Source organism: Dermacentor albipictus, chromosome 7, assembly GCF_038994185.2.
Source record: "Dermacentor albipictus isolate Rhodes 1998 colony chromosome 7, USDA_Dalb.pri_finalv2, whole genome shotgun sequence".
Taxonomy (NCBI): domain Eukaryota; kingdom Metazoa; phylum Arthropoda; class Arachnida; order Ixodida; family Ixodidae; genus Dermacentor; species Dermacentor albipictus.
The window spans coordinates 44,364,945-44,379,457 of record NC_091827.1 but is presented as its reverse complement, the minus strand read 5'-3'; the positions used below and the strand labels follow the sequence as shown (position 1 = coordinate 44,379,457).

The window sequence follows — 14,513 nt, the reverse complement described above, 5'->3', positions numbered from 1 at the left end:
TCTGCGCCCACAGAACACCAGCTGTGTGCTTTTTCACAAAGTCTACCACCGTCTGCCATTACATATTGAACTCGTCATGCTTCCAACTTGTGATCATCTGGGACTGATCATCAACATAAAGTTAGATGCGCTTTCTGCAACACACTTTTTCTTGTTCCTTCATACCGCCCATATTTAATGATTGGAACCGCCTTCCCGTCGACATTGTATCTATTTCTGATCGCACACTTTTTCGTTGTTCTTTATCTACGCACGTTTACTGTGATGATCCTGTGTGATTATTTAATGTTCCTGCCATGGTTGTTTAGTGGCTATGGTGTTGGGCTGCTAAGCACGATGTCGCGGGATCGAATCCTGGCTACGCCGGCCGCATTTCAATGGGGGCGAAATACGAAAACACCTGTGTACTTAGATTTAGGTGCACGATAAAGAGCCCCAGGTGGCTAAATTATTCCGGAGTCCCCCACTACAGCGTGCCTCGTAATCAGATTGTGGTTTTGGCACGTAAAACCCCTTAATCTAATTTAACTTTTTTATTATTATTATTATTTGATGTGTTCCCCCTCCCTCTTTTTACAGTGAAGCTGTTGGCCTCTAGTTGGTCAGGGTTTTGCAAATAAATAAACAGCAAGATTAATGACTGGCCTCTCGGGCCCGAGTGTGTCGCCGCCGTCAATGACACAAGGATCGGCTACTTTGTTCGTTACACGTGTTCGGTCTAACGTTCACCTGACATCTGCATGCAACCCTGGTGTTGTACGACTCGTGTTGCCCTGTGGCGCCTGCTTTTCACTGCGTAAGAGCTGCAGACAATAGGGAATTAAGTCTTATGGACGTTAGATTTAAGTGACTTGGTAACCTACTAATCCAAACGGGGCAGATGAGTGGGGCTGAGTACATATGTGGCCCCGCGCTCCCTGTGTTGGAATAATCTGTGGCGGGTGCAAACGCTGTGTGTGCCGAGATGGCCGTGGCTTTTAATGTGCGCCATCTTCTCGTCCGCTTGTTGCTGGAGCTCGTCTAATCTCGGCTTTCAAGGATGCATCGAAGCGAGAGGCAGACGAAGTGTTCACTCCCCTCAGCCTCGAGAAACTGACCCCTCGCCCTCTGGTGTGCCATTTCAGGAGAGCTGCACCATCATGAAGGCTCCCAGACTGCCCAAGACGCTGGGTGCATACTTCCACTGGAAGCTCTACGTCGGCTACCTGGGCTTCCTGGTTATCCAGGCCGTGATCCAGGCACTGCCCGTGGGCCGCACGGTTCAGGGTTTCCCTTCCAAAGCCCTCAAGCATCGCATTTCCTACGATTATCGCCTCAATGGTGAGCGACTCGCCTTCTCTGTTTGAACAGAAAGTGGTTGTTTTGTCAGCAGCAGGTGTGGTGCGACGTAGAGACGTTACGTGGTGGGAGGAGCGGTCCTAGATGCGCAGTTGCGCATCGTGTTTGCTGGATTGTGCACAGCTGTCCACAACATTGCCCTGTAGGGAAGTCTGTGTCAAGACTGAGAACTGAGCTGCTTGATGCAAATCCATTGTGGGAAAAACAGTGCAAAGGGTGCAGTGAACAATTGGAAGACAACACAAGCACTGACTCACAATTAGCTTTCTTTCTTTCTTCTTCCTTTTTTTTTTTTGTGCTGGTAGTTATCTGTTACACGGGGCCATTATACTTATGACCAAGTAAGAAACACTTATTTTTCATTTCGTTCCAAACCCTACAAGTGTTTGTGGGTGGTGCCGTATGCTTCACACAAGTAAACGTGGCAACACCGAAACCACGTGCTACCCTACTGAGTTACCTATCCGTGCTCTGTCGCCCTCTGCAGGCTACGTGAACTTGCTGGTCACAGCGGCAGCGTTTGGCGGCCTAGCATGGTACGGCTTTCCCGTGGCCATACCGTACCATTACATCCTCCAGCTGCTGCTGACCACCGCTGCGTTTGCCCCGGTCCTGGCCCTGCTCCTCTACATCAAGGGGCACTATGCATCCTGGGAGCACCAGTTCCCACCAGGAAACACGGGTATGTCGTCGCTGTGTCACAACATTTTTAAGACACCCCATCAAGTTGCGAATTTTTAAACGGGGGGGGGGAGAGAAGGAAGGGGGGGAGCGCTAGCTATACGCATGATTCGAAGTATGCAGACCGGGGATTTTGGGGGGGGAGAAAAAAATTTAAAACCTGGCAACTTGAACTGATAATCTGGAATTGACAAGTAGGGCTGTGCAAATATTCGATTCGCCCTTCGAATCGTATGGGACTATTCGAAAACTGAATATTTTCAAAGTATCTTGAAGTTTAAGAATAGCAGTATGAATACTTTTTTTTAGAAGTTATTCCCAAATGTAAACAATATTGATAATGGTACTGATGCAAATTCTTAATATTTAAAGAAAACCTTTACTATTGCATTTTTAAGCACTATTTGTAATGTAACTGTAGGGTCATTAAAATATCTGTAGGTAGTGTTTATAACTTGCAATCGTAAGATATAATATAAAACATCTTAACGTTGGCTAAATAAAAAAAAAAGAAAGCTACCGTATTTACTGAATTCTAATGCGCCCTTGATTGTAACACTCACCCGTTTTCCGTGACAAAAAAAGAAGTACAATACCGTGCACCTTGTGCTTTCATATAGCAATACTATTTTCTCTCATTCGGATAAAGCATTTATTCACTATGCACTAAAGTTGCGATTAATAAAAACAGAAATGGAAGCGGCTTACCTTGCCGCTAAGATTTTTCGTGCGCCGGTACGAGTCGTGTGGGGCAACAGATATCACTCGTCGTCGCTATCAGACAACTCCTTATCGCTATCAACAGACCAAAGCATTTCATCCTCTGTGCCATCCATGGCATTCGAAATTCCGCACTTCTTAAGGGCCTTGTTGACCATGGCAGATTGGATCGTGCACCATGCATCTTTCACCCATCCAGCAAAGTCCTGCAGCGAGGCACGCTTCATTTTATTGGCGGGTGTGAATTCGTGGCTGCCACTGACTAACCATTGTTTGTAGAGTGGCTGGAGCTGTGATGTCATTCCGCCGGGTTTCACGACAAGGTCAGTGTTGCATGCAGCCAGCTTGTCCTTGATGTGCTGGTCAAGGTGGCACCTGACTGTGTCGAGCACAGGCATCCCACACAGACCCAAACAGCCACCGGGTCTCTTCCGCCAAACATTATCAATCCAGTCAGCGACCGAGTTCGTGGTCATCCAACCTTTTTCATTTGCACGCACGATCACGCCACTCCGAAACACGATTCCTTTCAGGAGCATCTTCCGTCTCAAGATAAGATACAGGGGCAGCTTGTGCCCACCTGCAGTGCAACAAAGCGTTGCAGTGACTCTTGTTGTTTCGTGGCCGGAAGATAAAACGCACACTTGCTTTGCCCCCCCCCCCCCCCCCCCCCTTCTTTTCAACGGTTGTGGTGGCAGGCATGTCAAAATAGAGCGGCTCTAATCGGCACTTCCAATCTGTCCGTAATGGTAGCCATTTCTATGGCGCAACTTCAAAACGTACTGCTGAAAACTGTGCTGTTTCTCTTCATATTCTTCTGGCAATTTTTGGCATATATCTGTCCACCTTCGAAAACAAAAGCCTTTTTCTTTTCATAAAATTTGATAGCCAGCACCTGCTCACTTTGAAGTCACTCCGCATTAGCCCTTTCTGTAGAACTAACTGCATCGCCTGTACTCTGAGCAGATCGGTCGTCACAGGCCGCTGTGTCACTCGCTGTTCTTACCCGTATTCCGCGAGCAGCTCTTCTATTTTGCCGAAGCGGCCCTGCTTCAGTCTACTGAAACCCTTCCTTGTTGCTTTGCTGGTGAAAATATTCTGTTTGCGACAGTCCCGCACGCAAGTTTCGGGAACTCCGAACGGCCATGATGCGGCCTGATTTCTGTCCGTCTCCGCGCACATAACTTTCCTTTTAAATGCGGCATCATGGTCGACTCGGTGTGTCTTCGCAGTTGGCGCTTCCATGCTGATTGAATAAACGCAGAAAACAAGAAGACAGGCGGTAGACTAGGTTACGCCAGTGCCTGGTTAAGCTTGCCCGGGCTTGCCTGCGCGCCGCGCGAAGAATCGTTCCGGAAGTCACGTTGGTTCGCCGTCGTCACGTGAGGCGCGTCGGGCAAGTGGCGCGAGCGGCAGCTTCCGGTGCGGGTGCAAGAAACCTAGCAGTGCAAGGTCTCCACGCCGCCGCGCGTCAACATGCGATGCAGCCTCGGCGCCTGATGCCGTACGCGTTCAGACGCGGCGCTGCGCATGCGGCCTCGTGCCAGCGCGTACGTCTGGTTGGGGCTTAACACGGATTTAGGATCGTACTCGATTCTAACGTGCATGCAATTTTGGACCAGTTTTATCGGGAAAAAAAGTGAGCTTTAGGTTTGAGTCAATATGGTAATTTGCTATTGCAATCGATGCTTCACCTTTCGGGCGAAACTGTGGCTTTTCTTTGTTTGTTTATTTTTTACTTTGGATTTTCTTCACTTACTCCTTGCAATAATGTTGTTACGCATCGCGACCAAACTTTTGGAAGTGAGGCGTTTTGGATATTAAAGACTTCGGATAGAACGGACATTTAGATGGAGGATCAGGGTCCGTTGTAATGAGAGTCGACTGTACTTTAGATGATGAGTGTACACCAAAAATGACTAAGATTTGGGTTTTGGAGCACCAGAAATGCATTCATAATTCATGCAAGTTTATGCATGTCTGAGAAAGATTGCAAAAGTCTCAGAAACATATTGCATCTTTAACTCACTTCACAACAAACAATGGGGGTGGGAATAGTGGGGCTCAAGTTGCCTTAGTGCCTTGGTAAACATAACTACAGGGAATTAGTGGAAAGCAAGCATTGTCTGTAGTACGAATTATTTGTCTCAACCTTCATGCAGAACAGTTTGATTTCTCGCGGGGCAGACTCAGACTTGAGGAGGTCCGAGCGCTCACCAGAGGAATTTGCGTGGCTGCTCCTGACGAACAAGCAGGGTACATTGTAAGCTTTTGTTTTCTTTATTTTACAGGGAACGTGCTGAATGACTACGTGAAGGGCAGAGAGCTGTCGCCACGCATTGGACAAACCTATGACCTGGCTGCGCTGTGCTTTCGCTGTGGCCTGCTCACATGGGTGCGTATCTGCTCAAGGTTTCTGAACGTTGCTCTTAAGCGCTTGTTCATTCTTGTTATTGCATGGTGTATTCGAGGCAGGTTAAAAAGTGGCGGCGTAGGGGGTTACTTGGGAGGAAACGAAGTGGGTCGATCCCCACAAGGCACAATACCAGGGTAGCGTGCGCCGATTGGCTAAAGAAAAGTGAATAAACGGCTGCGCAGAGAAGCGTCGATGCACTGTGTTATCAATGGTCGGTGTATTGGCCATTGTTCACTGAGCAGTGCGTGCGCGGCTGCATGGCAAATGTGCACTGGCATTATGCAAAAAAAGGTGAGGCGTGCAGACAGGACACAAGAGTAGAGAAGTGGACAACACAAACGCCTACTCTCTACTCTTGTGTCCTGTCTGCACGCCTCACCTTTTTTGCATAATGAACCCTTGCCAACTAGCTCAGCTTTCTGTCATCCTAAATGCACTGGCAAACGCGACAAAGCTGCTGCCGCTCAAAGATCGACCACTCGGCAACTCCTGCCTTTGCTATGTCATGCCTGTCCTTGCTGGTGTGACCACACGTGTGTGGGAAAGAATTAGCACAGCTCTGGAGAGGAGTGAAGATTTGTTTCCTGAAGTTGTGGCTTCTGCACAGCAATTGAAGCAGTGGTATTCAGCTATGATAATGATAGTGTCGTTATGTACACAATGTGCATGTTTGTTTGAAATGTGTTTTATTGTTAGCAGCAGTTCTGAGAACCCTTTAATGGCCAAAGAGTAGGCTCAGTACACTGCTGTTTGAAACAGCAGTGAATACTTCATTCAAATTTGTTTTTGTTTTTTTCAGTGAGTAGATGAAAATTGGTTTTCTTTATTTGTAGATGGTTCTGCTGGGTGCGATGGCTTGGCATGACTTCAAGGCCAAAGGATGCCTGGAGCACGGGTTTGCCGTCAGCAGTGCCTGTCAGCTGATGTACATCGTCATGATTTTCATAGACGAGGTCAGTGACGTCACTTTTTTAGGCACTGTGTTTAGACTGTGGGGTGCGACTGGTTTCTTTGCTCTCTTTATTTTTAAGACAAAGCATTCTTTACTTCTTACGTGGCACTGCAACAAGAGGTTGGTTCTTGCCTCACCTTGTCTGGGGAGGCCCCAACAAAAATTACGCGGAAACCATAGAAGATGATTGTCAAAGTAGGCGAAGCTTCTCGGTTCTTCAACTGTACCGACCCCTTCTCGGGGATCGTGTGTCTCTTGCCCCATGACTAAAGCCCAAGTGCACATCCGTATATATCCGTACACTATATACACCTGTAGAGGGGTGATGTCATCACCCTTGTGCAGCTCTGGCCTTTCCTTCACGTGTTCCAAATTGCGCTAATGTCAAGCATGCATTGTCGTATTGGTGGTGTCCAAAAGCCGACGTCTGTGACATGTGACCGGGTCCCAAAGTCGCTTCCAGCGCACGCAGCTGGCAAAAGCATACACAGCCTTTGAGGTCTGTGTTTGTTTTTCCAGAGGGTGCATGGATTTGCACCACCTACTGTATATACTTGTGTAATCGCCACGCCCAGAACTTTGAAAGAAAAAAAAAGCGAAAAATATATTTAAAATTACCCATGTACAAGCTTCACCCTTGACTTTTGAGAAGGTATGCAGTGTTATCTGTGGTGTGGTGCGAGAATTTCGAAGCTTACTTTGTTATATCAGTGGCAAAACAAGGCAGCCTTGCTGAGCTTTCGGTACCTCCTAGTACAGTAAAAACTCGTTAATTCTAATTCTGCGGGGATGCTACGAAAATTCTAATTATACACAATTTGAACTAATGAAAGTCTAAAAAAAAATCACTTGGTTAAAGGTGCGTGCGTAGTCCGACGTAGCACACACGCATGCTACGTCACGACGAGAATGGCGATATTTAGAAGTACTAGCACAGCCAATGTAACCGGACACGGCCAACACAGTCCAACGTGCCCGACGTCAAGATGGCTCTTGCTCCATCTGCGTTAGCCATGCCAACAGCGCCGACCCATAACGCATAGTACAGAGAAAAAAGTTGCCCATACCGCTTTGCCGACAGTCGCCGACAGCTGTTCAAAGCGGCCCGTGGGTTGTGGATTGTTCTGCGCATGCTCCGAAGAGAGCAGCCGACAGTACAGTGTTTGTATTGTGCAACATATGGTGTAACATTCCAGATGTGATGTGTTGGACACCAGCCTTGGTGAAGCAGTCGCACTCGGTGCATTTTGCATGGTGTTGTCAGAGCAACCGACATCAACCTGAGATGCTTTCATTGACGGTGCTGGGGTGTGTGTGCCCATGCAGGAGTACTACCTGAGCTCGGCGTTTGTCAATGAGGACGGCCTCGGCTATGTAGCCGTCGCTGGTAACCTGGTCCTTATGCCCTTTGTGGGCTGCCTGCCAGCCAAGTTCATCCTCGAGCAGCGACCCCAGACCCTGCCCCTTGTCTGCTACATTGGCATCTTCATCGTTTTTGGTGAGTGGTGCTGGAGTGTGTTGGAACCTTTCTTGAGTGGCGCAACAGTGCCTCTCTGCACCTGACGTGTTTCGTGATACCAGCAGTGATGACGCTGCAGTCTCGAACTATTGAATGTGCATCGTGGTTGAGCGAGTTGCACGCTAGAGCACGGCCAGTCTGGAACGCACGATCAAGACTGGTCGTGGCTGAAGCTACCGCTTGCTAGACGCCTTCAATAGTGAGGGACAACCACGCTCCATTCTGGGCACCACTTCAGGCGCCGTAAGATGTTGCACGCATCGGTCAGCACACTGCCCGTTTATCCCAGTTCGCTGTAGTGGGGCTCACCTAGTGTGATGGGCTAAGCCATGTTCGAGTGCACAGTTCCTTGCAACACTGCAGTTGAACCTTGATATAACAAAAATAGCTCTACCGAATTATTGGACGTAGTGAAGCCTATAAGAAATATCAAATGTTTCCTTCCAATATCGGCATGTGATGAATATATGTCTGCAGTCGGCTTCTATTAATTCAACCTTGACGGGACGGAGATAGCATAATTTAGGAGGCGCACGTTGTCTCCTTTCCACGTCGTGACATCGCCTCCTACCGAATGCCAGACACATGATGTATGGTCACATGACAGTTTGTCAAAGCCGTCGAAGCAGTGCAGAGAATCCGTCCGGCGCGAGGAGTGCTCTTGTCGTCATCTCGTGCGTGGCTGCTTGATGCCAGTTATTCGAGATACATGTATTTCTTAGGTAGCCATAGCTTGAGTACACTAGCTAAACAACACGACGCCTGTCGCTAAACGAGGTGGGAGCTAATGCAGCATGCTCTCGCTAAGCTGGTCGGGGCGCTATGAGACGGGGACTGACCAGTATTGCCCCAAGGAGCAACAGGGACTTTTTCGGCTGTCCAAGGATGACTGTGCCTCCAAGGCCAGCGTGGTATTTACACCTGCTGACCATTCCGCCAGGGAAATGCTTTTGCCAGATGTAGTTGCTTGTCAGTTTTCGATCCTTGCTTTCTGTAGCTCTGGCCCATTGTTACATTCTTGGAGCTTTGAAAGTTCCAATGTTTTCCGCAAGTGACTTATTTTCGTTGTTACAGTTTGGGACGAAGCATCGGCGCCCCATTTTCGATAATCAGTGAACACATACACAGTGAACACTTTTACATTGTAGAGGAGCAGTGGAGGAACTGCAGAACTTATGAAGGGATGATTCCGACTACTCGAAGCGAGTGGCAGACACTGCTCTACTCTGCTGTTTCGTCTGTTCAAACGGGCTGTAGAAACATAATGAATCACACAATAGCTATGTATGGCATACTCTGATCAGCACTTTTTGTGGCGCCATGATAGTAAGGTAGAACAAATTCTCGTTTTTCATAACGTCAAAAAATTTGAAAAGAACCAGGTGCAGTTTTCTATACGTGCAAGGTTATGGTTGTTGATCGTCTGCTCTTTCTTTACACGCCTGGCAACGATTGCAGATGATTTAATCTTTCAAGCGCGCTAGTTTCTTGCTCTTATGACTGCATAAAAAGCGTGCGACCGTAAATATAAATCTTGGAAAGAAATATTTATACTAAAATGGTTTACAGTCCTTGAGCGCAAACCGCGCTGGCACAAAACGTTTATGGCGACATCTGACAACCCAGCGCGAGTGGCCAGAAGCAGATGACGCGGGGCGCTCTCAGAGACAGCGGCCACGTGTGCTCCACTCCTACCGCGAGAGGCAACGAAAGCAGTTCCTGGCAACGCCGTAAGGGGTGCCGCGCCAACGTTCGCCAACTCGCGATAGCACATCTAAAGCTGCACGTCTCCTCCTCACCCAGCGTGACATTATCACGACTTGCGCATGCACTGCCGCCAGCCCATAGTTTTGCCTCCTGCTAGTCTTACTCCATGGCCCTAAGCGCTGCAAGGACTGGAGCAGCCGTTCTTGGAGTCACCACTGCATTGGGGTCGGGCGCGTACGTGATGACCAGCCAAGTTCGAATTATCCGACGAAGGCTAATGTCAGGATCAAAATGAACTACAGTTTGGTCCCATAAAAATGTATTGGCGTGGACCGGGACTTTCGGTCGGAATCGAATAACCGGAGTCGTATTTATAGAAGCCTGCTGTATACCCCTCTGAATTGTGAACATTCGATAGCAAGTCTGACCTCCCGGTGTCCCATCATCCTCTGTGCTGTCTGCCATGTCTGTTCTGTCCAACCCTTTCCCTGTCCGTTTGATTTACTCCGCATGCAGCGGCCAGCCTGACTGCGATGCACATCGCCCACAAGCGGAAGTACCACCTGCGACGCAACTGGCCTGACCCGAGCTCCCGAGGCCCAGGTGAGTTTCTTGTTGACGCCGTTTCGTGGCAGCATCTTGGGCAAAGGTTCTCTCGTACAAAAACATCAGTGAAATGGAGAGGCTGTGTGGGTCTTGGTTGGGTGAAGCCCACGTCTGCTTTGGGCAAGTTTATGCAAGTTCCTCTAGCAGGCATAGTTACTGAAAAAGTCCCTGTGATTTAGAAAGAATGCGTTGCTTCTCAGTCTCTAGTGATCCCCAAGTTTGCTGCTGCTTGTTGATGTTGCACCTAAAGGCATATTATCCTTTATAACAGGTGTGTGCTCTGGACACACTATTTTGATAAATGCATGGTGTTGCTCTGCTTCCTCAGGTATTGTTCTTGTGGGATTTTTACACATCTTGGACATTCAAGGGTTGCCAGGCATGAGTTTAGCAAATTAGTTAATCAGCTAATGCCAAATTTTGGGCGAGTTAATATAACATACTTGCCTATAGACAGTGAGTGCAACAGCCCACAGAACACAGAGGGAGAGTGCAGGTTTCAAGTTGTGTGGGTTATTGCGTTACTATCAAAAAGAAACGAGTAATCGGCGTCTTTTTCTTTTCCCCCAGTTTCGTCAGAATTTTGTTGTTCCTTTGGGGCGCCTAGCTTGCACATTGGAATTCATAGATGAGACGCCTTGTTGTTTGATGACTTGCCCTTTATTGATTTGCTAGCTTCCAGCAGCACCGTCTGCAAGACTTGTACGACATCAACAATGCACATTTTTGTTTTGCTACTGCATTATGCCAGCACCTTGCATTCCTCACTGCTGTCTTTGCGGCCTTCATACTCTATTTAGACCTGTGCAATATTGCAATATGCTCATTGCAACCGCCATGCCCGCTGCTCTGCTGTTGCTTAATTCATGCAAGGCTGCTGCTCATTTCTTTGTTCCTCTCGGTTCACTTCTCACTTGTGTGTCATTTTTTGTGCCGAGCACCACTGATGAAACAAAGGTCTCACTGGTTGGGCTTGTACCAGTAAAGAATGAAAGGGTGAGGTCATCTGAACGTGGTTTGATCTCATAAATTGGAGGAGGGGTGATCATAGTTTTGCACAATATCACTGAAAAATATTGTTACTGTATTGATTGGTGGGGTTTAACGTCGTTGAGCTATGAGAGGTGCCGTAGTTGGAGTCTTAGAATTGATTTCGATGACCCACAGTTCTTGGACATTTTTAATGTGGTCTAGGAAATAATTAATTTCTTTTCCTGCCTCAGAAAATACTTGATGATAAAGTGTATGGTATCAAATTGTAGAGGAAGAAATTATCTTTCCAACGGTATTCATTTCAAACAATATATTTGGTAAAAATGATATGAAAAAATATTAAAACAAATTGTAACAAAAATGAAAAAGATCGATAAAAACATCAGTGCTGCTTTGCACAAAATGAAGATTAAAAATATTGAAATATACATATTGAACACAAGAGCTGTATGCAATAAGCCTGCAAATATAAGCTCTGTATGTGCAAAATTTCTTTAGATACTTAGGAAACCGTTGGCCCTAGTGAATGCGTTACTCCGGAGTGTGGTGCTAAGGTCCACTGCTGGCCGTCTTCATGCACAAAACTCACTTTCTGCACAGCCAGTGGCGTTTAATTCCATCGTTCGGTCCCACCCAAACAATGTTGGCACCTTGCGGATAAGAACTGTGACCTTAAGAACATGGCGTATATACTTAGATTAATGCACAGCAATGATGAAACAGTCCGAGAAGTAAGTGAAAATCAGCGGCAGACGCCTATTCACGTTCCGGGTCGGTTTGATACACTTTTGCCGTCTGTACTAAAGTCTGACGAATCGAAGTTGTCTTCCAAGTCTGTGCTGCTAGCATCATCCGGAAATTCTAGCCCAGATGCATCAGAATTAGTCGACATTTGCCGTTTACATGAAGCAGCGATGCGCGACGTCGATGCCATCTCTGAAACTACGAGCGCTCGTCACCCTGACTACGATGGCACTATAAGTATTTCTACACTGTAGAAAAGAGAAACACATAAACAAAACCAATAAAATAGTTTCTTTTTAACCCGTTAGATGGCGGTAGCTGTCCAGAAACACTTGAAGAGCGGTAAAATTTGAATTTGTGACCATCGATAACACGCTATCGATGGGAATAGGCGTGGTCACGAAAGTGTTAAGCATGCACCGAAAGCTTGGTGTGTGATCATTTCACCCCCGCTGAAATGCGCATGCTGGGAGTCGAATCCCCAGCCCGTGCGTCCTCCCTCACAAGCGGTGATATCAATCTGGTGATTTTTGTTTTGAAACCCAGCTTTTCCATCCCAAATGGCAGTGACTGTACAGAAGTGCCACTGTGTTGTTGACTGTGCTTGGGAATGTCGTCATACTCTGCAGGTATCGACTACCTGTTGGACAACTCGGGCAACCGCCTTGTTGTCTCCGGCCTCTGGGGCATCGTGCGGCACCCAAATTACCTGGCTGACCTTCTGTGCCACCTGGCCTTTGCCCTGCCCTGTGGTCAGTATCAGCAAGATGCAGAATAGAGGGATTTCACCGCGTTCAGAATGCATGCACAGCAGCCCTGTCAGCATCGTGATGGCAGTATTCGTCGCGGCTTTCCCGTTGTGCTGTAGATTTAAGCGAGGTAGAGGGGAATGCCGAGGACAATGATTGTTGTAAAACTTTAAGAGGGAAGTTGGCATGTGAAGGGGAAGGCTGGGGGGGTAGGGGCTCGGCTTAGCCCATTCCTACCGTAGGACCCTTTCTTTCACCCCTCTCAGGATTTAAACAGGTCTGTCAGAGTACAAATGTGGCATGTTCCTTATCACAGTTGCTCAGCTACTACCAGCAAGCTTTGCAGAAGCAGTGGTGTAGTGAAATTGGTCCATTCCTGGAAACGCATTATAGCACATCTTATTGCGACAGTTTATCCTTCTGGTCTCTGGCTTTAACAGGGTGCACATGGGCTGGACATCCAACATTATGTTAAAGCTGTCAAACAATATACTGTACTTCCTTGTGTAGTGTATGTGTCCTTTTCAAGCTTTGGAGTTTAGAAATTCGCTAGAAAGAAGAAGCTTCACCAAAGAGAACACCTAAGTGGCTGGACGCACCGCAGTACTCCAAGTTTTGCGACGCCTAGAGAACCAAAGGATACTTATTAAGAACGTCTCTGGTGGTTACCAGCAATTGGATATCATCTATAGTATTGGAGATAAGTAGGGATTTGCAAAAGTTAGCTACCTCAGATCTGGCTCACGCAAGACACGCAGCCAGGATTTTAAATAAAAGGAAATGTGAAGGTTTCCCCAGAATTGTAATTGATCATTCCATAGTCTCGTGCACATGTTCTGGGAGGCTGGTTCTTCTTTTTTTTATTTGTGTAGACAATATGGCCGAAATGGATTATTGTCCTCAGTTACTACACTACCTTGTGCTCAAAGAATGATGCAGATACCTCTTAGGTTGCTCCTTTTGTATCTCACGTCGGCTGCATCTCTAAATACTACAATCCAGGCCCTGTGAAACTTGGAACTATATGTAAGAGCTGGTGAATGCAAGAATACATGTCAGGTTTCTGCATTTTATTACAAAGAATTATCTTCAATAGGTAAATTGAATGCCAGCAAGCTCAAGAAATATTAAAGGAACTGACAACTAGCCAGAATGTGTCGTGAGATGCTGATGAAAAAGAGATGACAACGATTTATAGTGATAGAAACCAGCACACTGTTCGCTATTTAAGTAGAAATTATAATTTCAAATTGGCAAACAATGTCTCAAAAACCAGTAAGTGGCGTGAACTAGTGTGGAAAGCCTTGGTGCTTCGGTTGTGGTATATGACATTAATCTATGTATAAGGTCACCTGTTATTAAGCACTGCATACTTATTGCTTAAAATTGCAGTTTGTATATTATTACCCACTTGCGCTTTATTCTGTGCTTATTATAAAGTAAAAGCCCATGCTAACAAGCGGTGCTTGCGTGCCTCAATGCATGGCGGCGCACGTGATAGCTGTTGTACGCGTGCAGAATTATGAGCATGCGTGCGAGCTAAAATCCTTTGTTCCAGCTCACTGAGGTTTTCGAGAGAGGACATGCTTCAGAAAGCAAAAGCGTGTGCATAGCTACGGCAACACACTGAACTGCATATCATGTGTAAAAGCGTCTTTTAATTTTAGAGAACTTGAATTGGCTAAAAAAACACACCTTTGACTTGTTAATAACAAAAGCTGTTGAACAGGAAACCACAAAAGTTTTAGCTGTTGTTCTAGGAATAATTTAACACTTCGCAAAACGTGAATCGTAGGAACATCGGCCTGATAAACAAAATAATACTTTCTCGCACCTATGACCACACTTGTGGGTCCTCCTACTAATGCCGGCGCATAATCGCTGTCACCCTCACCTTTCCAGCATGTTTTCAGTGAACGTCTTCGTCCTCATTGCAGACCAAAAAATTCTGATTCCAAAATGTTCGACAGTGTTTCCCGCCTTACAACTGCGTGATTCAACACTATGATCGATAAACTTTCTTTCCATTGCACTAAAAAAGATGGCTACCATAAAAGTTGGTTGTCAATCCCTCTAAGACAAGCTGCC

General features: G+C 46.7%; 1 protein-coding gene across 17 annotated transcripts in view; it reads left to right on the top strand.

The window, feature by feature from the left end:
* The window catches only part of LOC139047886 (delta(14)-sterol reductase TM7SF2-like), a 41,500-nt gene that overhangs the window by 23,215 nt on the left and 3,772 nt on the right, over positions 1-14,513 (top strand). For all 17 annotated transcript variants that reach the window (XM_070522058.1, XM_070522057.1, XM_070522054.1 and 14 more), the window contains 7 exons: positions 1,125-1,320; positions 1,826-2,020; positions 5,031-5,134; positions 5,989-6,108; positions 7,434-7,605; positions 9,850-9,936; positions 12,306-12,428. In XM_070522058.1, coding sequence (XP_070378159.1) covers positions 1,125-1,320; positions 1,826-2,020; positions 5,031-5,134; positions 5,989-6,108; positions 7,434-7,605; positions 9,850-9,936; positions 12,306-12,428 — 997 coding nt within the window. The remainder of the gene's footprint in view (positions 1-1,124; positions 1,321-1,825; positions 2,021-5,030; positions 5,135-5,988; positions 6,109-7,433; positions 7,606-9,849; positions 9,937-12,305; positions 12,429-14,513) is intronic.